The sequence below is a fragment of the Mauremys mutica genome, chromosome 3, assembly GCF_020497125.1.
Source record: "Mauremys mutica isolate MM-2020 ecotype Southern chromosome 3, ASM2049712v1, whole genome shotgun sequence".
NCBI classification, from domain to species: domain Eukaryota; kingdom Metazoa; phylum Chordata; order Testudines; family Geoemydidae; genus Mauremys; species Mauremys mutica.
Window position 1 is genome coordinate 47,748,070 of NC_059074.1, and position 23,079 is coordinate 47,771,148.

General features: G+C 41.3%; 1 protein-coding gene across 1 annotated transcript in view; it reads left to right on the forward strand.

The window, feature by feature from the left end:
* HCRTR2 (hypocretin receptor 2) overlaps window positions 1-21,821 on the forward strand; it is a 53,340-nt gene extending 31,519 nt beyond the window's left edge. Inside the window, exons 4-8 of the mRNA XM_045011428.1 lie at window positions 4,297-4,412; window positions 12,180-12,400; window positions 14,205-14,326; window positions 19,119-19,319; window positions 21,586-21,821. Of these exons, the coding sequence (XP_044867363.1) occupies window positions 4,297-4,412; window positions 12,180-12,400; window positions 14,205-14,326; window positions 19,119-19,319; window positions 21,586-21,779 (854 nt within the window). The 3' untranslated portion in view covers window positions 21,780-21,821. The remainder of the gene's footprint in view (window positions 1-4,296; window positions 4,413-12,179; window positions 12,401-14,204; window positions 14,327-19,118; window positions 19,320-21,585) is intronic.
* The last annotated feature ends 1,258 nt before the right edge of the window (window positions 21,822-23,079 follow it).

The following is a 23,079-nucleotide window of genomic DNA, read 5'->3' on the forward strand; positions in this document are numbered from 1 at the left end:
CCTAACTGGTGGACAAAATAATATGGGGATGGGCTATTGTACCCATCACTCCCTTTGGAGTCCTAAACAAAAGACTTTGGTGGGAGAATTAAAAGCTGTTTAATAGCAACTATTGGCTGAAGGACAAGTAAACTGGAAGAGCAAGCTTTACCATTATGGCTGCCACCCCCATCTCCTGGGGCCCATGTAACACAGTTGAGCCTTTATTGTCCTAATTCTGAAAAATGTCCTAACTAGACCAGGCCAAAGAGAGAGACCCAGATGACATCATGACCTCCGCTGGCTCCAGCTAAATCCCAGCCGCCACCTGGAATGCAGGATTTTGTCATCCTTCCCCCTTGTGTGTCCATTTCTTTCCCCACCTTATTTCTTCTCTTTCCTTTCCCTCTCTGCATTCTGGCTGGTAAGTGTGTAGCTTAGTTGGCCAAGACTGCATATTGTGCAACACTGCTCTAATCCTGTGACCAAAAAGAAGCCTAGAAGCAAAGTCCTAAATAATCTAATGCTGTTATAAGTTGACCAAGTCTTGGAGTGCTGCTAAAACCATGTGCTGTGCCTGTATTCCTCTAGCAATGAGATTGCAAGTAAGTCAGTGCCAAAGACAGAAGCTGCACTTATCGTCATTGCTGTTCCTTTCTCTCCCTTTTTGTGTGCATCTGTCTTGTTTTGTCTTCAGGAAATCAGGAGGGGACTTTAGCAAAACAGCAATGACAGTTGAGATGCACTGGAGCTATCTTCTTCCCTTTCCCCAAGGACAGTTATTACCATCTTTAACACCAAAGACTCTCAGATAGAGGTGGAGGTGTTTCGTGTTCCTTATGAACATTCTCTGTAGCTAAAGGGAAGAGGGAACAAGGGGCTCTGCTAAAATAAAAGCCTTATTCAACACTTTACATTTAATGTTTGCCATGGTACTAAGCAGGCTGAGGTCTCTGTATACCAAACCCTGCACCTTGTTTGAAACAGTTTAATGTTGGATGGTGGCAGGGTCAAGTTAACACCTTTGACTCTTTGGGCCTATTCATTCCATCAAAATTAATACAACCGTCCCCCTCTTGTGTGTGCAGGGCCATTGGAGGGCCATGGTGCTTTCAGTATGTTGATGATACCAACTCCAGTTCTCTCTCTCTTCCAACCCAGCCACTCCTCTTGAATTCCTTAGCCAGAGGGGCAGAGATGAGAGCTGGATGGCTCAATCCAAATAAAACTGCAGTGAGTTTCATAGGAGGAGGGAAACGTCCAGCAGATGTGGCATGAATGATACTGGCACTTTTAACTGAGGGAGCACGCTTGCCATTTGTTACTAGCTTTCTCCATCTGAGGATATTTTTGGAAATATTCATCTCCCTTGGAGATTCTAATTGTTGCTTATAATTGCAGACCTGACTCTCATAATCCATGACTTCCTCTCCAAGTTTAGATCTACATGTTAAATCAACCCAGAAATAGAAAATGATTAAAAAAAAATGCAGCAGCTCAATAATTATATAGGGTATCTTGCCAGCAGCATGTGATGTCAGTGTTCCAGGATCTGCACTGGCAGCCTGTTGGTTTCCAAGAGAAATATAAAGTGTTGATATTAATCTGTAGGGCCTTAAATGGCTCAGGAGCAGCCTACTCTAGAGACTGCTTCTCACCCCATGCCTGGCTGCTGCACTGCAGATGTAATCCAGAGTCTTGTGAGCTGGAGCCCTCTCAGTAGAAATGATAGGGAGCTGCCTGGAGAGCATTCTCCAAAAAGGGCCCCATAGTATGTAATGACCTCCTTCCTTTGGTCCAAAATATCCAGAATCTGCTGACCTTCGTGGTATGTTCCAAAGCCTGAGAAAGGTAGGAAGGGACTTGACAATGGCTGGCATTTGTGCATAGAACAAGGTTTGGTTTGTGTCTGAATAATTTCTGATAGTTGTTTTCAGGTTTGGGGTGAGGGGAAGCTGAATTCCAGAAATGATAATGTGTGGGGCAAACTTACCAAAAGTCCATGAAAAGCTGATAAATCAGAGAGCTGAGCCATGTCCTCTGTAATATCACCACTAGATCATCACCATTTCTATCCCACTACTTTTTGTTTTAACCTGTCCTTTCAGACTCTTCCTCCTTTCCCGACCAGCAGGCTGCCCATCTCTCATTCCTCATATCCAAAGACCTTTCATTCCATTTCTCTCTCACACTCACTCTCACTCTCACACACACACACACACACACCAGTTGAGTGATAGGTGGAGTGGGCTGAGACTCTGCATCTGTCATCAAGGATCTCAGGTGTGGGATAAACACATTGGCAAGTACCATCTCCTCATTCTACCCCCATGAATGCTTTTGAGTTTCCCCCCTCTTTTCAGCAAAGGGGGTTAGACATGGTGATCTTCCCATGCTTCTTGGAGAGGGGACCACAACACCTCTGTATCCCGCCTTCCTGTCTGAAAGCCCATGTAGTGGGCCATCTAAGATAAGGACTTTTCTCTCCTCCCGGCCATTCCCCACCCCTGGCCTGTGTGGGAAGGATCGGTGTTTTCACTTAGGCAGCTGAAATGTCACCACTGATCTTTATGCAGAACACTGATGGATGTTCCCACTCAGCACCAGTCTGAGTATGGTGGCAGGGACTAAACCATCTGATAAATGACCAGCATCCCAGACCAGTCCCTCCTCCTGCCTGCTGCAGTAATTACTAGGCAGCTTGAAAGCTTTATTTTTGGCTTGAGAAGCTAAACAGATTCAAGCTTCTTAAGTAAAAGTTCTGCAAAGCACATTGCCCTGGGTGGAGGAGGAACACAGGTTTCCTTTGATGTTCAGCCGCTAGCACTTTACAGGTGGCTGAACTTCAAAGGAGAACGCTGGCTTCTTCCTCCAACCTGGCCCATCAATGCTTTGTACTTAGCTGGCCTGCTTTAATGTTTCCATTTTACTCAGCTGCTAAATTGGAAACACAAACTCCTGATGATACCTTGCTGCCTGCAGAGCTCTGATGAGGCAGGTGGCAATGCCTTGGGAGTAAGAAGAATCTATTCTCAGCTTTCTCATTGACATCCTGTGGTCTCAATAAATTGCATAAACTTAATTTATCCAGCTGTGAAAGGTGAATGAGGGTATTTCCCTGTCTCACAGGAGTGTTGTGGGGCTTAATTTAAATTCATCATGTGTAAAGCATTTTTGAGATCATGGCAGCTAAACAAGTCCAAATTATCATTAACAATAAAATAAATGTTCAAACTACTAGAGAAAAGGTGTTGACGGTATAATTGATGTGAGCTCCACAAACCAAAACATGCAGGGTACACTTACAGGACTTAACAGCTGGTAATAAAGGATACTCAAGAAAGGGTGTGCGGCATTAAAGTGGCACCATTATATACTTAACACCTAACTGCCACCATTCAGAGTACATCTTATACATTTATCTCAGGAGCAGAAAGACATCCTTATCTGTCTACCTTAAGTACTTATATGCCCTCATTGCTATCTCAATACCTGAACACCTTACAGTCTTGAATGTATTTAGCCTCACAACATGCCTGTGTGGTAGGAAAATTCTGTTATCCCCATTTTACAGATGGAGGGCTGTGGCAGACAGGCATACTATGTGACATAGTATTGCACTCAAGGGGGATGTGATTTCTAAAGCATGCTAACATGTTAGTGCGTTAAATGGTCTGTGGAGACCCTGATGGTGCTGTTTGAAAAAATGCTACGTTAAAGAGCACAAAGGAGCCTTTGGTGTGTACCATCAAGGGCTACACAGACCAGTTAATACACAACATGTTAGGGCACTTTAGAAACCACCTGCCCATAGAGTGTGTAGATAAGTCCCAAGTGACATGCCCACAGTTGCACATGTCTGTGGCAGCACAGGGACTTGAGCATGGGTCTCCCATGGCCCAGGCTAGCACCAGAGCATTAGACCATGCTTCCTCTCAATGATGTATTAAATTACAATATTCAGTGCAGACAGAGCATTGTAACACATTGACAGAGTTTGAATAACTGGATAACAGCTTTTAGATAATAGCATCCTGTACTGATTAAAAATTAACATACATGTAACAAAGGAATGTGACATAGCACTTCACACACCAAGGTGACATACTACTAGGCAGAAAAAGCCTGTTTAAAATATATGAACAGAATGAATCTAAAAGCAATGGACTCATTTCTGCCATCTCAGATGCATGTATATATTTACCATTATAATCAATGCGCCCTGCACTTGAGTATCTGCAGGAATAATGTGACTTAAAAATATCGTTTAAAAATTACTTTATGTATATTCTTTTTTTATTTTGATTCTCTTTCCAGGTGAGGTCTACCCCAAAATGTATCACACGTGTTTTTTTCTGGTGACATACGTGGCACCACTGTGTCTTATGGTGTTGGCCTATTTACAAATATTTCGAAAACTATGGTGCCGCCAGGTAAGTCATTGATTTATATGGCTTATTATGTTTGTCTATTTGAATAGACAACCTTTTTCTTCATAAATTCCATAATGCCACTCAGGACCTGATCAATACACCCTTTTGTACCCAACAAACTTCAGTAGCAGTTTTGAGTGTGCAGTTATGGAAGACTAGGATGCAGACTATTTCATTTATTAATGATGGCAGCCAAGCAGAATGAAAAACTATTTGTGCTCGAGTCTAGGGGAGCCATCTAGGACATGGAGAATTTAGGGGACAGAGGAAGCAAAAAGATCAATTAAGGGAAGAAGATGGATCCCCAGTTGTCCTGATTGAAGGTTCCTATTGCGAGAGAATAGCTGTTGAGCTCCGAGGTTGATTTTACACATATATTTTATATCTCCTTGAGCTGCAGAGGAGTATGAAAGTTGCCATTTTTTCTCATTTTCTTACAAACTCAAAACTGAGCTGAATTTTTTGTAACAGCTCATGTATTTGTTGCTGGAAAATGTGCCACCATTTTCCAGCAATAATGGGCCCAGTCTGAGGAAAGGTTGCCTTACAAATCTAAAGTTCTGTTTGCAGATGTAGTCATTTTCTCAAATTTTGCATTGGAGTGATAGGAAAACAAAATAACAGCAACAAAATCACCTGGGATGGGTCACCTGAATAATTGTTTCTGAAAATCTTCACACCTTTTCACCACTTTCATCTAACCTGTGTTGGAGCATCAGTTTCAGCACATGAGTACACTGTGCAGATTAGCAGAGGCTTCTTCACCTGCTGCTGCAATGCTTTACATAGGACCTGCTAGATCCCTATTCATCCCCTGCTGCTACCCCATAAAAGACCAATAAAAGTGGGCATGTTGAAGACGTAGGGTGTGAGGTGAGAGACTCCATATTCCAGACTTTCATGTGGGAGTCTATTATTTACTTCACCACTTAACCATGAATAATTGCCCTCCTGTGATTACTTCTGATGAGATATGGAGATGGGATGTCCTGTTACAGATATAACATCCACCAGATCAGGGACATAGTACATGCAGCTCCATCTGGATCTATCACGTGTAGACTTAAAATTTTCGAGTGTATGCATATCAAAACAAAATGCATAAAAATCAGTTTTTTCACATATTCCCAGGACATCTATTACCTGCAAGAGTTGATGAAATCACAAAAGCACAGCACAGGGGTTTGTAATGTCATTGGTACAGGGATTATCCTGGACTCAGATGTTAGGTTTTGGTTTTTTTAACCTTTCTGTTTACAAATGCATTATCTGTAGTTTTAAGTCTAGCCATGTTTATAATTTAAGATCCTAAAACTTTTTAAAATATTTTTATTAATATTAAATATTTGGTATTTAATCTTTAGAATAAGAATGAATCATGTGGACTCCATCGACAAAAGAAATGTTTTTTTGCTAGTTGGCCCTGTTTTTTAAATCAGGTTAACACAGTTTTCAGATGCTTTACCTTGTCCACACTGAAAACACATGTGAGGATGATCCTGATTTGAAAATTGATTATGTAGCAAAAAGAAAGCATCGCTAAGGTATTGTTGCTCCTACTGATGGAGAATTACAGATGTAAGTTTTCCAAGTGTAGATGTAGTCAAAGTGTACATGGGGTCATGTTAAGGGAAATTAACACCACTCACACCTATTAATGACTGAACTGGCTTGCAGACATCAGGCATCCTTCTAAGTGAAGTAGGTGTGCCACAATCTATTTTTAGTGTAATTGAAATGCATTTTTCTGAATTAGGGCCATCAAGCGATTAAAAAAATTATCATGATTAATTGCACAATTAAACAATTAGAGAATACCATTTATTTAAATATTTTTGGGTGTTTTGTACATTTTCAAATATATTGATTTCAATTACAACACCAAATACAAAGTATGCAGTGCTCACTTTATTTTTATTACAAATATTTGCACTGTAAAAAAACAAAAGAAATAGTATTTTTCAATTCACCTAATACAAGTACTGTAGTGCAATCTCTTTATCGTGAAAGTTGAACCTACAAATATAGAATTACGTACAAAATAATAACTGGATTCAAAAATAAAACAATGTAAAACTTTAGAGTATACAAGTCCGCTCAGTCCTACTTCTTGTTCAGCCAATCACTCAGACAAAAAAGTTTGTTTACATTTGCAGGAGATAATGTTTCCCGCTTCTTGTTTACAATGTCACTTAAAAGTGAGCACAAGTGTTCACATGACAGTGTTGTAGTTGGTGTCACAAGATATTTATGTGCCAGATACGCTAAAGATTGATATGTCCCTTCATGCTGCGACCACCATTCCAGAGGACATGTGTCCATGCTGATAACGGGTTCTGCTTGATAATGATCCAAAGCAGTGCGGACTGATGGATGTTCTTTTTTTTTATCATCTGAGTCACATGCCACCAGCAGAAGATTGATTTTATTTTTTGTTGTTCTGTAGTTTCCACATCGGCGTGTTGCTCTCAAGACTTCTGAAAGCATGCTCCACACCTCATCCCTCTCAGTGTTGTTGCTGTCTTTAGAAATTTCACATTGATACCTTCTTTGCATTTTGTCAAATCTGCAGTGAAAGTGTTCTTAAAATGAAAAACGTGCTGGGTCATCATCTGAGACTGCTATAACATTAAGTATAAGGCAGAATGTGGGTAAAACAGAGCAGGGAACATACAATTCTCCCCCTGAAGAGTTCAGTCACAAATTTAATTAATGCATTATTTTTTTTTGAATGAGCATCATCAGCATAGAAGCATGTCCTTTGGAATGGTAGTCGAAGCATGAAGGGTCATATGAATGTTTAGCATATCTGGCATCTAACTACCTTGCAGTGCCAGTTACAAAAGTGCAGTGTGAACACCTGTCTCACTGTCAGTGACATTGTAAATAAGAGGCCACCAGCAATATACCCCGTAAATGTAAACAAACTTGTTTGTCATAGCGATGGGCTGAGCAAGAGTGGACTTGTAGGCTCTAAAGTTTAACATTGTTTTGTTTTTGAGTGTAGTTATGTAACAAAAAAAAATCTACATTTGTAAGTTGCACTTTCATGCTAAAGAGAATTCACTACAGTACTTGTATGAGGTGAATTAAAAAAAACTATTTTTATTTATCATTTTTACAGTGCAAATATTTGTAATAAAATTATAAAGTGTACAGTGTTCACTTTATATTGTATTCTGCATTGTAATTAAAATCAATATATTTGAAAATGTAGAAACATCCAAAAATTTCAATTGGTATGCTATTGTTTAACAGTGTGATTAAAGCTATGATTAATTGCGATTAATTTTTTTAGTTAATCTCGTGAGTTAACTGCAATTAATCAACAGCCCTATTCTAAATCTTTGGCAATAGCCCCAAGTAAGGAACCATGCTGTTTATCAGAATGCAATCTAAATATTCTGACTACTGCAATGTGCTAATGATCTTGCTACACATACATGATGAAATTCAAAATACTAACAGCCAAGGCATTCCCAGACCTTGACAGAAAACTTCTTGAAGCAGTTTATTTTAAAATGAGGGCTGTTTTTAAAGTGAATCTTCAGGTGGTTAAAAGTTAGCCTCCATGACTCCCATGACATTCCTATTGTGTTTTACCCTCTGTCTGCTCTCCAAGTTATTGATCACGTCTTTGCTCCCAGTCTTTGCAAACATGGCTTTATCATCTCAGAATTAGGAGTTTTATGGAAGACAAAGGGTAACCGCATCAGAGGCCTGGCTTTGCTTATTAACCTACATTGCTTATTAACAGGCAGGCACCCCTCCTGTTCACAAGGATTTTGTTCCTTTATGAATCATGGAGAAGAGATAAAGCAAGAGCTGAACAATCTCCGTAGGACTGAATGGCTTCATGCTAGGCATGCTGACACACATTCAGTAATTAGAGTCACATACATTTGAATTACATTGGTTGAGCCCGTTGTGGTTTTGTTTACAATTTTTTTTCCGAGTTTTAAAAGCAAGATTGTGATGCTTGGCTCTCCCGCTTGATACACGTGGGGGTGGAACAGCAGTTTTACAACTTCTAGCGCCAGTTCTGACGATTCTAAATGCTGATGTAAAGCATCTGAGGATTTTAGAGAGCTTATTTGTGTTCTACAAATTGTCTCAGCTAAATATGTCCCTATAATTCATTTGATAGTAATAATTGGGGACAGTGTGTGTTGTGCTGGTATGTATGTGATTAAAATGTGCATCAGTAGTACGTATGTAAGCCTAGCTTTATTCTCTTCAGGCCATAGTACTTTAGCAGCCTGACTGTTTTGTTTTGTTTTGTTTTGTTTTTTTGCTTGCACTATCTTATAAATTATTTGCTCATTGGCTTAAGGAGGCAAATTTTTGCAATTCTTATAATGCCTCCAAAGTGTAGAGAGAACAGGAACAGGTTTCTCAGTAGTAACTCCTACAACACCAGGCAGCTTTATAGGATGTACAAGGAGATCAGCATTGTACCACAATCTGTATCTATGAGCCCCTCTTGCTATTAGAAGCATCTGAAAAGCAGATTAGTCATCTCTAACCACAGACTCATCAATCATGTCTCGTGTTTCATTAGAAACAAGCCATACAAAGTCTTGAGGAAAGATTCCATTTCTTTGTATCCAAATTGGATGCAAATATCAATAAAGCTTGTCAGAAAAATTTTGTTGACATGAAATTTTAACAAAATCAAGATGAGAAGAAATTGCTAACATATTTGGGGGGGGGGGGGTTGTTTGCTTTCTGACCAGTTCTTGCTATTGATATGAACTCAGAAGACGAGATAAGATTGAAGTAGAAGGAAAAGCTTCAGTTTTGGAATTAGAAGATCAGAACATCAGAATACTTCCCAGAGCCCAAATTCAGGTTTTTGTGTAGCACCTCTCTGTGTAATTTTTCTGCAGTGAGATGGAAAAGACCCAGTACAATAAATCAGAGTCAATTCTGCCATTAGAGTAGGAGAAGTCCCCAGAAATAGGACATACTGATTTCAGATACTAAAGTGACAAGACTGTGGATCTTGGCCAAAAGGCTGTGAATTCTCAGTGGTGTGATGTCAGAGTTCAGATTTTATTTCTTGTGTTTATAAAAGCACCTGTAACATACTAAATATTATCGTGTGTCCTGCAGTTCCCTACAACCCAACTTCACTGGTTTCCTGTTTGTCATTATGGATCTTCACTGGAAGATTACAGTGAACTTGAATCAAGTTTAAAAAAAATCCTAAATTAAGAGCTTGTCTACACAGGGAATGTCGGATGCCAATTTGAAGCATGATGGCTATTCCTCAATAACTCCCCCCATGGAGTTATTAGAAGTGGATTAAACTAACCTGAATAAAAGGCACTCTGATTCCAGAATAGGTATGTCCATACAGGGAGCTATTCTTAAATAATTATTGCAGAATAATGATGCTGAGCACTTTCCCTGTGTAGAAAAACCTTAACTTTTAAAATGTGTATAACAAAGGACTGGATCTTGCAAGCTCTTAAAACATGCATAACTTTATTCATGTCACTAGTCCTGTTGAAGCCGATGGCACTGCTCACAAGTAAAGCCATTCACATGCATAACAAGTTTGCAGAACCGGGATCTAATATTGCCCTCATATTATAAATCCTCCCAGTTCTCAGAAAAAAGTCGACCTTTTCATGTGTAGCCTTTCATACTTGGTCTCGCCTCTGAAGTATTTTGGGGAAGTTGAAGCAAAATCCCTTTTTTTTTTCTTTTTTCACCCTCACATAATTCAAACATGTAAAAGTCTTTTGGTACATGACAAATTAACTAGTTGGTAGAAATAAACCCAGAAACTCCCTTGCTGAACTTTACAGAATTAGTTGAAACTTTTCAAGTGACCAGTGCTTTAAACAGGTTTAAAATGGAGATATAAACAGTGGCAAAATATTGAAGAGAGAAATTTTTCCTGCACAGTTTGACATTTTCATTATATTTGTGCTCATGGATTCTCTGTGAGTGAAGTTCACCTGCAGCTCACAGGACCAGCATAAAATCTCCTGGGAGGGGCGCTGAAGGAGATGGGGAGAAAACAGACCCTGCTTTAGAGATAAATGTAAAAACGCCTGCTTTTCACCCTGGCCTCAGTCCCCTTATGTACTGTCCCACAGCATGTATACTTACTGAAAACCAAACCAAAGCCTGTTTCCTGTGAACAGGGGAGTCTGTTTTTAGTCGGTGGGGGGGATCAGAGAGGGAGACTGTGAGGGGTGGGCGGCTATAAAGGAAGAGTGAGAAGTATGGAAACAGGTGTTGGAAAGGACACTGTGGGGAAGCAGAGAGGAAGAATGGGAGAGGGGCTGAGCAGCTGGAAGCTGGAGAGTAGCCATGCTTTGTGTGTGTTTTTTCAGATTGAAACTTCAACCCAGAAGAATGACCCACAAATTGGGAGTGGGGACTAGCTTTGCCCTAAGTCTCAGAAAGGAGAAGGCTGACACAAACAAGGATTTTTTTAATCTCATGATCAGCCCAGTTTTATGGTTTTTGGAGTCCACTTCATGGATTTTTAATACTTTTGGGGCAACTCTTCTTCTAGGCAAGGACCAGCACCTCCTCCACAGGAGACATTAGCAAATGCTGAGGAATTTCTGATGCCCTGCTGCAGGAAATTAAGTAATGAGACATGTGGGCTGCCTGGCCTGAAGGAGAACTGGGGAAATAGCGAACTGGGCCCACATGAGTGCTAGGCAGAAGTGGGGAGTTGACCCAGTGTACTGTGACAGAGGCTCTGACCAGTGTAGCTGTGTCTCTGCAAGAGCCCTTTGCAGTTAGTCAGCTGCTTACCCAGAACTTGGATGTCCAAGCTCCACCTGGCACAGCACCCACTCCTGAGGGATTCAGTGAGTCCATGTCTGCACTGGTGTTGGGACCACAGACCCCTGGCTAGCTGCTCTGACTAAGGAAATTCAATCTTTTCCAACCCACCCACCACAGGAAATGAGAGAGCCAAGCTCTCCCATTCAGTCTCCATGGGGTGTCTGTACATGATGAGGTGCCCAAAAGATGCACTTTCAGTTAGTCCCATCAGGCATCAGTCAGAAAGCTGAGGAGGCCAAAATGAGCATCTCTTGCCCCACAGGTCAACTTTATACATACTGAGAAGCCTTTAAGGGGGGCCCCTTTCCTTTATTCTGTAACCCGCTCTTAGCTAAAATGTCCCTTTTTCACCACACCATCTGGGCTTTCTACCACTGGCCCTCCTTCCTCCATGAGCAGTTTCTCCACCAGCAGGCTCTCTGTGCTTGCCAATCTCCAGAGAGCAAAGTGGGCCAGCACCTACCCATTTAGACATAGCCTAACTTGTCATACATCTTGTTATGATTCCCCCACTGCCCCCACCACACACACCATTTGCAACTCTCTGTAAGGAATATCCTGGGCAACGATCACAGTGCAGAAAAAATAAGTTCACTCCCCCCCAATAAATAGGGAGAGCACAGCTGCTTTATGGACACTTAGGACACATATTTGAAAATGCTATAAGCATATAAAGCCCTCTGTGCACACAGCTATGTGCATAGTTATGTACTTATACAGACAATCCCAGCCATGACTTAGTAATACCTTTTAAAACCTGTTTCTCTTAAATGAACAGCAGTGTTGGATTAAAGTGTTTCTCAAGCTAGTAAACTGTACTGTGTTATCATGGAGCTTTATTTCAGCCTGTCTCTCTTTTTTTGTATTAACTCCCTACAGTGCTTCTTTTTACATGGTGATGAATTTCCCTTAGAGAAACAGCATTAACAAAGATTCCATTTACTCTTTTAGATCCCGGGAACTTCCTCAGTAATTCAAAGAAAATGGAAGCCTCTGCCCTCTTTAGCACAGCCCCGGGGGCTGGGACAGTCAACCAAGTCAAGGATTGGTGGGGTAGCAGCTGAAATAAAACAGATTCGAGCCAGGAGGAAAACAGCGCGTATGCTAATGGTGGTTCTCTTGGTTTTTGCACTTTGCTATCTACCAATTAGTATCCTCAATGTCTTAAAAAGGTAAAGTTTGTCCACGCGCAGTAAGGAGTTTGGGGAGAGTTTTCTGTCTAAAAGCATTTCTCTATGACGTGCTTTGCTATATTCTCTTTTTTTTTTAGTTTTGAAATAGATACCCACATATTTTACAGTAAAGAAACTGAAGCTCAGTGTGCAGCTGTAAGCAAATTGTTAGCTAAACAATTATCAGAGCAGAAATTTGGGGCCAGATTGTTAAAACCTGTGTTCATGTTGGCGGTCACTTACTCATGCAAGAAATCTCATTGACCTATATATTCAAACATATTTTTGCGTGACTGGACTCCAGGAGTGTAGTATCTGATGGAGAACACTGGGTGGGATAGTGTTCAGTGGGACTTCCCTGGCATATGGCATGACTCAGTGTGAGCATGTGTAGCAGAATTAAGCCCAAAGGATTGTGTTCTGGTGTTTCACATATTAATAACTGATCTGTATATAACTATGCAGAAATTTACCAAAATCAGGGAAGCAAGCAAGCTTTTATTGTTTAACAAAAGCAAAAATATAAAGTGTTCCAATTCTTCCAACCTCAGAAGATGCTCCCAGAATATAATAAAAGTCAAAGGAGAATTTTTATGAAGACTTATTATGTTGATATCAGAGTAATCATTGAATCAGTAAATAACAGGCAAAGCAATGAATTATATGTGTGATTATGTCTGTCAAACAGTATATTCAGTAAACACTGTGTTCTATCAGTGTTCTCTCTCTCTCTCTCTCACACACACACACACACACACACACACACACACACACACACACACACACACACACACACACACACACACACACACACACACACACACACACACACACACACACTGGGGAGAAATTATACTGTCAGACCTCCAATGACATTTATAGCTGTGAAGGTGATGAGCATACTGTCTCTATCTTGGCAGGATTACATTAAGTAAAATGTAACCAAAGAGAACTGATTGTATTGCCCTGATGAAAGATAGACGTACAAGGTGGGTGAGGTAATATCTTTTATGGGACCAACCTGTGTTGGTGAGAGGGACACAGAGCTCTTCATCAGCTCTGTGGAAGCTCAAAAGCTTGTCTCTCTCACCAAAAGAATCTGATCCAATAAAAGATATTACCTCACCCACCTTGTCTCTCTAATATCCGAGGATCAGCACAGCTACAACAACACTGCCTACCTGAAAGTCCTCTGGCAAATGTCAGATGGAAGGTGCCACTTCTCTGTTTTCTGTGTATTCAAATTGTCATACTGCAATATATTGGAGGGAAGCTTGTAATCAGAGAGTTAACATGGACATTTCTTTTATAATCCATAGTGGTTAAATGCAGCAGCCTCCTGCACAAGGACATGAAGGGATGCTGTTGGAGCCACTGCAGTCCAGCTATTTTGGGCTAGCAGAGAATCCATAGGCAGCCAGTCAATGCCACCCTAACTCTACAGCAGCCCTGTTGCACTAGGAGCTGGGCCCAGAATTGAGAGGCTGGATCCAGAATTGGGAGATTGTCATATTGGCTTAAAGACACCTTTCCCCACCCTTGCCTTGGATGATAAAATTACCCTTTTGTTATCTAGCTGGATGACATGTGTACATTAAAGACAAAACTGTTTGTGGCTTCTGCGCTGTGCAAAACCCTCATGGAAGCTGGTTGTTGGGTGGGAAGAGGGTTTGTATTTTCTTGGGAAAGCTGGAAGTGTTGAATGAGAGCTTTATGTGATATCACGGATAGAATAAAAGTACAGCATTTATATTCATTAGTATGCAGTGTCTTTCAGACCGGCTTTCTCCTCTTTATTTTGCAGGGTTTGGGGGATGTTTAACTATGCTGATGACAGAGAGACTGTGTATGCCTGGTTTACATTCTCGCACTGGCTTGTGTATGCCAACAGTGCAGTGAACCCTATCATTTATAACTTTCTCAGTGGTGAGTTTCCAGATGATCACTGTGTTACATATTAAAAATGTAGTTAAAGTGTAATGCATAGTAACCAATTAGGTTAAAGCCTGACCTGAAAATTGAGCAGCAGCACAACTGGGCTCTAGGTGCAGGTCCTGATAACAGTCCCTCTATCCTCACAATCTGCTACACTTGTTGAGTAGCACCTTGCCTTCTCAAGTATCCCCGTTAATTTTATAGGGAGAGCTCATATATATAATAGAGAGATACCTATCTCATAGAACTGGAAGGGACCTTGAAAGGTCATCGAGTCCAGCCCCCTGCCTTCACTAGCAGGACCAAGTACTGTCCCTGACAGTTTTCGTTTGCTTGTCTGTTTTGCCCCAGATCCCTAAATAGCCCCCTCAAGTATTGAACTCACAACCCTGGGTTTAGCAGGCCAATGCTCAAACCACAGGGTGGGTCTAAATTTCAAGCTGAAGGTGTCCTCCCAGCTCAAGGAGACATACCTGCACCAGCTCTAATCAAACTAGCAAGCTAAAAATGGAGCATAGCCACAGTAGCGGGAGCAATGGGAAGGACTTGCCGCCCCGAGTATGTACCCATCCAAGACTCTAGGCCAGGGGTCGGCAACCGGTGGCTTGCGGCTCGCCAGGGTAAGCACCCTGGCGGGCCGGCCCGGTTTGTTTATCTGCCGCATCGGCAAGTTCGGCCGATCGCGGCTCCCACTGGCCGCTGTTCGCGGTCCCAGGCCAATGCGGGAGGCAGGAAGCGGCGCGAGCCGAGGGATGTTCTGGCCGCGGCTTCCTGCCTCCCGCATTGGCCTGGGACCGCGAACCGCGGCCAGTGGGAGCCGCGATCGGCCGAACTTGCCGACGCGGCAGATAAACAAACCGGGCCGGCCCGCCAGGGTGCTTACCCTGGCGAGCCGCGAGCCACCGGTTGCCGACCCCTGCTCTAGGCACATACACAGGGTGGGTGTCCCATCCTGCTGCTCATTTTATTTTTAACATGCTCATGCTATTTTTAATATGCTAGCTTGATCAGAGCTAAGGTGAGTATGTCTTCTCAAGCTGGAATTTAACCCCCTAGCTTGAAGTGTAGATTTTGGGGTGCAATGATGAGGGATGGAGGCAGGGGCCAAGCTCTCCCACCTTTGGTGCCTGTTTGGAGCTGGAAATCTGACCCAGTTTCCCCGATATGACTGGAGGCAAACACACCAAATTTGAGTGGTGTTGCAACCCCTTGCACTGCATCGCAATGCCACTCCCTGTCAGGATGGCAGAGCAGCAGGGCCAAATTTGAGCAGAGCTGTGACCCCATGCAGAGGGGAGAGCTGGAAGGTGGGTGTGGGGGAATACCATAGGACTAAGGGCATCAGGAGGGCAGGGGGGAGAGCGCAGGTCAGGGTGCAGAGCAGTGGGTAATGTGAGGGGCTGGAAGCAGCAGAAGAGTGGTGGGGGAGAGCTTGGGGTTAGGTTGAGGACAGAGGAGGGTGACTAAGGGTGGCAGAATCTGGCCCTGAGTAAGGACTACAAGTATTGTGAGGACCTCACGATTAAGGTGGAAATTATCTGTTACTTTCAGTTAATCCTTTCCAGGCCTCAAATGGCAGGAATCCCCCTGGAAGACATGGCCTTGGGTGAGGGGGATAAAGGAGCGGAAGTCACTGAATCCCAGGAGATTCTCTACCTAGATGAAAGAAAAAGAACCTAAGTGTTCTTATTGTTTTACTGCTGGGGATTTTTGAGGCTGTGGTGAAAGAGCTATTTTCTAAAGATAAATGAAGCAGTAGAAAAATGTTACAAATTACAATTTTATATTTTTAAATTGTTCATGTAACAATACTGTGCCTTTGTAAAAATATAATGTACAAATTGTCTGAAAATATTCCTAAATGACATTGATTTACCATTCTCTCTTCTATTACATTTGATCCTTCCATATTATTTGTATCAGACTATTTTCAGTAGAAATATAGCATGTAAAAAAAAAATCACCAAACATTTCTTCAGTCCCCTTACCATTTAGTTTGGTTTGTTGCAAGTTAGGTCACAGCTAGTGATGAATGAAGTTTAGAGGTGTGGTTCAGATAAGCTTTAGATAAACATTTGGATGCTCATCTGGGTATCCAAGGTCTGCAAAACTATCCAGGAAATCTAATGAGAATAGGATTTGCTGTTCTTGTTATTTCCAGCGATATCTAGCAAACAGTGGCCTGTTAACCAAGATTTCTGGCTAGTGTTGTGACAACTGGGCCTACAAATTTACCCTAATTGTGAGCTCAAATGTGAAAAGGGAATGGAAGTTCATAAAATGTCACAATAACCTCTAACGGGAAGAGGTGCAAATGGGAGACAGACTGAATTAGTACAAATGAAAAAGACTGACTGATATAATTCAAGGACGGTGTTAAGATCATGTCTGGAAAACTAGAGAAGTGTGGGACTGGAAATCAGTGAACCAAACTTGTTAGAGTTTAGGCCTAATTGGGAGACAGGATAATGAAGGGATGGGCTATTCCATCCATTACTCACTTGGGGTCCTTAAAACAAGAGACTTTGAGAGAAAGTCAATGGTGGCTGACCAAAAGCAGGGAAGGTGAATGCTTGCTGACAGAAAAACTAGAGAAGGGGTGGGAGTGAGCTTCACCACCATGCTGCCACCCCCACCATCTCTTGGGACCTAATCCTGAGGTGGACCAGGCCAGAGAGAGGGACCCAAATGACACCCACCGGCTTTGGCTAAATCCCAAACACCACCCGGGATGTGAGACTTCCCCCACACCGCACCCCAACTTGTCCTTTTCCTTCTCTACCTTATTTTTCTTTCCTATCCATTTCCTTATTCTTTCTGTCTAATAAGAGTCTGGCTTAGCCAGCCAAAACTGTCTTTTCTGCAACACTGCTGTAACTGTGACCAGAAAAGCAGCTAAAAGCAATGCCCTAAACCAGTGGTTGCCAAACTTTTTCTGCCGCTTGTGCAGGGAAAGCCCTGGCGGTCTGGGCTGGTTTGTTTACCTGCCGTGTCCGCAGGTTCGGCTGATCACAGCTCCCACTGGCCGCGGTTCACTGCTCCAGGCCAATGGGAGCTGCTGGAAGCAGCGGCCAGTACGTCCCTTGGCCCGTGCTGCTTCCAGCAGCACTCATTGGCCTGGAGCAGTGAACCGCAGCCACTGGGAGCTGCAATTGGTTGAACCTCCGGATGCGGCAGGTACACAAACCAGCCTGGCTCACCAGGGGCTTTCCCTGCACAAGCGACGGAACAAGTTTGGGAACCACTGCCCTAAACAGCTCAATGCTGGTAAAAATTTGTCAGGTCTTGGAGTGGCTATTAAAACTATGCTGTGCCTGCAATGAGGTTGCAAGCAGTTTCTCAGCAATGGTGTGTGTGTGTGTGTGTGTGTGTGTGTGTGTGTTGTCTTTTAGGAAACAGAATCGGACTGGAAAGGGAATAAGGGATGCTGTTAAAATGAAAGCCTTACTTAAGACTTCACATTTCAAATGATTAAATTTGTTTCCCCCAGCATCTTTTATAGAAAAGATTAAAAACATTTTAAAGGCATCTTTGCCCTGGCACTGAGGAGGCTGAGGACTTTATATACCGAATCAAAAACCTTGTTTTAAACCTTTTAATGTTGGACAGTTTCAGGGTCATGGTAACATCTTATCTCTTAGGGCCATTTATTCAATCTAAATTAATACAACATCAGTTATGGGTTCAAGACTCAAAATTTGGATCTAGAGGCTTAGAACACTAAAATTCAGGGTATTTGGAAGTGGGACACTCTTATTCCAACACATCTGTTTCTTCTCCTAGCTTAAACTTATTAACACAGAGGCCACATCAAAGAAAAAAAGGTGTACAAGAGTTAGCCAAACTTTTCTGAATGTGTTTGGGGTTTAAATTAAAGTTTTTACATGGAAGGCTGGGGACGCTTATGCTATCCAAATGGCTTCATACCAAGCTTCTCAGTTCCGTTTCGCCAGGTGTTTACTTATATTGTGCCATCTCTTTGGTCTCTGAGCACAAGCAGTCATTCATTTAGCCTGTTAGGAAAGTAAGTTTTAATATCCCCTTTTTACAGATGAGAAAACTGAGACACAGAAAGATTAAGGGTGTGATTCTGATCTCGTTTGACATGGGTGTGCCATTGAAGCAACTGTGAAACTGGTGGGAGATGTGAATCATTTGTCCAAAGAAATCTGGTAGACTGGGGAATAGAACCTAGGACTCCTGACTTCCAGCCCTGTTCTTTAAATACAGACCATCTTTCCTGTAGTGAAATTCATTGTAGTAACAATTTCAATGTGCCCCCAATGATTTCAAAGGTCCTGAAAATGGAGAGAATAGGAGCTTCTTTAAATGATCACTGTAATATACAGAAGATCAGATATTTCTTTATCTTTTTACATCTGGTTTTCTTTGTAAAATGTGCAAGGTAAAACAAAAATTAGTTGTGTCCTCGCATTTCACACATCAAGTAATAGCCCAATCAACCTACTCAATTATTTGTTTTCAGAAAATGTGATTTGTTTACTCAGCAAACAAACTGGAACATTGCCTTAAGAGCCATTCTAGTCTGCCTTGTAAAAATTTAGTATTCCTGCTGCACCTACTATAAATCCTTATTAAAAGGTGGAATTTTGTTGCCTTTTCCTGAATCACTAAAACTGTTCTTTCCTGCTTTTGTCATGTTACAAGAGTACTTGATTATTTTGGATTCACTTTGGCACTAGCTAACCATGCCTCTTCCATATGCTAGCTTTATTGAAACATGGCTTGTATAATGTTTTCCTGCATTCTTTTCGATTGACAGGAAAATTTAGAGAAGAATTTAAAGCAGCATTTTCTTGCTGCTGGCTTGACATTCACCATCACCAGGATGAACGACTCACCAGGGGCCGTGCAAGCACTGAAAGTCGGAAATCCTTGACCACCCAGATCAGCAATTTTGATAATGTTTCAAAACTTTCAGAACATGTTGTGCTGACCAACATGAGCACACTCCCAGCAAATGGTACTGGACCTACTCACAACTGGTAGTATACTTGTCCCTGTCTTTTGGTGCCTTTGTAAATTAAAATTTGATCTTGCATCCAACAGCCTTTTACCCAGTGACCACAAGATTGTAGGGCAAGAGTGTAGGACAAATTGACCAACAACTTTGTTTATAAACTTAAAGAGTTATAATTTCATATCATTTGCTTTGAAACTGCATAAATTGTAATTTCAGGGGAGGGTAATATGTTGTTTAAATATTTTCATTGGATTTTAGTAAAGAGCAAGTATCTGGAGATGTATACAATATTTGCCTTGGAGTTGGACTGTATGCATGAAATCAGCCTGTATTCAGCTTCGTGTTGATTCTCTGACTGTGCCAGGGTATAGCAGAAAATTTTTTGAACAGATATTCTCACCAAACTTGGATGCAAATCTTTTGCATTCCCTGAATTTTAATGAAAATTTCAAAGTATCTTTTCATAAATGGCTTTGAATCTGAGCTGGCTGAGTCATGTGGAGAATTCATATTTTTTTGGTATTTTCTTCTCTTTCTCAAATTGTCTGAGATTACTGGCAAAGTCATTATCATTCAGTTTCTCAGAGAGAGGGTGCTTTTAAATGCCCCCTAATTCCCTCACACAATGGACTTTGCTATATATTTTGTTACCTGTCTTATATCCCATTGTAGCTTTGCAAGGGAAATCAGGTGTCTAGGTCTGTGGGATGAGGTTTAAGGAAGGACTTTTGTCCACTAGTCTCATAGTCCTACTGGCAGGCATCACTATTGTTCGTACTTGGATGCTGCATTATAGATTTTAGTTTAATGGAACTATCTATGCCTCACATGATTAAGTATTGCTCAGTGAAGGGATATTTCACTGCAAAAAAAATCAGAATTTTTCTCTGGAGTCGCACTGATTCATGTCTGCTCGTACAAAAATTCCTCAAACTATTAGACCTACTGTCTGAAATTCTTTTAGTGCCTGGTACTGCATCCGTTGAAGACAGCAGGTATAGGATGAAGCCTCTAGTTCTTACTGCTTGGGATATCTTTTGTTGTTTGATATTATCTTAAACTGCTCTATATAGGATTTTATACTGTGCTTCTCCTCGTGGTATCTGAGCACCTTCCAGTAATGCATTAAGCAATGTGACTAACATCTGCCATGTGTCATTTGTTCCCCATGTCATGTTGTTTTTGATATGAGACCTCCTCAAAAATGAAAGAGCAGAGTTAATTTCTTATTTCAGAACAAAGCTCCAAGCACAATGAGGCAGTAGCATCAAAAAGAGGGATATAGGCCCGTGATCCCAAACATAGGCATAGGATGAGCTATGTATGTCCATACCATCTGCAAGCATTCCAAACCTATTGTGCACATGTATATCATGAATTTCCCAGACCTATCTAGTACCAACCAACATGTAGGGTGGTGACTCAAACGCTGGTCCTCCAGAAAAAAATTGCTGTATTCTTGAGGAAAAGCAGACATGGAAAAGGCTAGTTTATTTGTTGCTTCTACCAGAGTTTATTCTTTTATTAAACTTTAATTTGCCCATCTTCAGTCCTGTGGCTGTTTCTATGTACGTGGCACAGGTGGGGTTCATCGATGCAACACATTTTCACCAGTGAGAAGGGATTCTGGTTGGGGAAGCCTGTCTAACTGTGTCGCTGCAGATGCTGCTCCTGCCTGTGTTCATTATTTTTCATCATTCTCAACTCTGTGCCTGTGTCTGAGTGCCACACACTTAATAAAAGTCAGAAGTGCTTTGGGTACACTATGGAATCCTGATAAGGACCAGGCCAGAGTATCTAGTGATGAATCCAGTTACTGGCTGAATGTTAAATAAGTAGCAACTAACATGTAACAGTTGAGAGAGTGGCTGGCTTGAGCAAAGGTAATATTCCATCCCACCTTTTTAAAGTTCTTACAATGCACCCATCTTCTAGGGATCTGAGTATTGGATTTTTTCAGGTAAAAGATAACACTGTAAGACCAAATCAGGGCTCTAAATCAACAGCCATTACTTGTAAATATCATCATTCAAAGGTTTTAAATGTTTGAAAATATGAAAATTCAGAAAGAAATATTGTGACATGAGTTTTTAAGCAGAATTCCCCATAGACTTCAGTGGAGGATTCTGCTTAAAAAACGTTGGTAGTGTTTAGAAACTTTTCTCATAGGTGATGTCAATAGACCTTTGATTGCCTTTATACTATCGACAGAAGACTCCTGTCTGGTCCCGTTTATAAGCAGTAAAATCCATATTATACGTTACAGGTGTGACATCCAAACTCAGCCCATTGAAGTCAGTGGAACTGCACCTGCATACGCCAGGGATGAACATGACTTCAAGTTTAGATGAAGCAGAAAGAGTTTCTGTGGAAGACAGTGGCACAACAGAGAATACAGAGTGGGCCAAATTCATCCCTGGTGTAACCAAACTGACCTTACTGGAGTTACATCAGGGATGAGTTTTGCCCTGTACATTTAAAACAACCTGCAAATGGCACTCCAGTGACAACACAAGAGTTGGACAAAGGGATTCCTCCAAAATGACTGCTTCTTCAATTCCCAGTCTTATGGAAACTTACTTACCTCATCATGAGCTAAAGATACAGAATTCACATCTTTGCAAGACTTTTTAAAGAATATATTGCATCATGCTTTGTAAATACTGGATATATTTATTTTTAATATATCCCAGATGCCATGTAACATTCTCAAATGCATCAAGTAAAGAACTGAGTATTTCAAAGCAAGGAGTCATTAGCATTTATTTTATGTACTGATACCAGTAATGACTTTAATGTAATTGCCAAGAACACTTGCTCCTCCTATGCATTAGTGGAATTTTGAAATTACCTTTACACATGATACACAAATGCACAGTCCGGGCAATAAAATGGAGGATCTGGAATACTAGTGCAGGAGGTTAAACCAGACATAGGGATTACAGAAACATGGTGAAATAGCACCCATGACTGGTATTGAAAGGTATGTCTGTTTAGGAGAGCTAGAAATAAAGACATTGTACAGCAATGTAAACTGTAAAGAAAAAATAGTGGCAGTGTAGACAAAACAGAAGCTATGTGGGTCAAAATCACTTTGGGGAAGGATTGAAAAAGAGGTTCTGTTGGGACAGCAATAAGGGTATGCTATAGATCCCCAGGGTCGGACTCAGATCTGGATAGTAGTATTTCCATTTCTAATAATATTACCATTTTTGAGGATGACAATAAATATTAGAGAGGAAAACACTACTGGGAATTGTGTCATAATAGGAGACTTTATTTTTTCAGATACAGATTAGAGAATAAATGCTTCTTAATACTGGTAGGGCCCAGTTGTTCCTGGATATGCTAGATGACAGTTTTCTTCATCAAATTATTGCTTAACCAGCAAGGGGTGATGCAGTTTTAAGTTTGTTTTTGTAAACAGTGAGGAAATCATAGTTGAGATGGTCGTAGGAAATTACCGTGGACTGAGTGATCACGAGTTTAAATTAAATGCAAGGATAAATAAAACCAAGTTGTCAACTATGTCTTTTTATTTCAAAAGGGTGACCTTTGGGAAATCCCAGGGAATTAGTTAAAGAAGTTGACTGGCTTGGAATTTCTTTAAATCAGCAATACAAAAACTATGTAACTTGCGTCCCCTGTAAGGAAAAAAAAATCAAAGGGAAATACTCCAGCCCCAGCTGAATGACTAACCACCTCAAGAAGGTTATTAGGAGTAAGCAGAGAGCCTATAAGGAATGGTAAAGGGGACTGA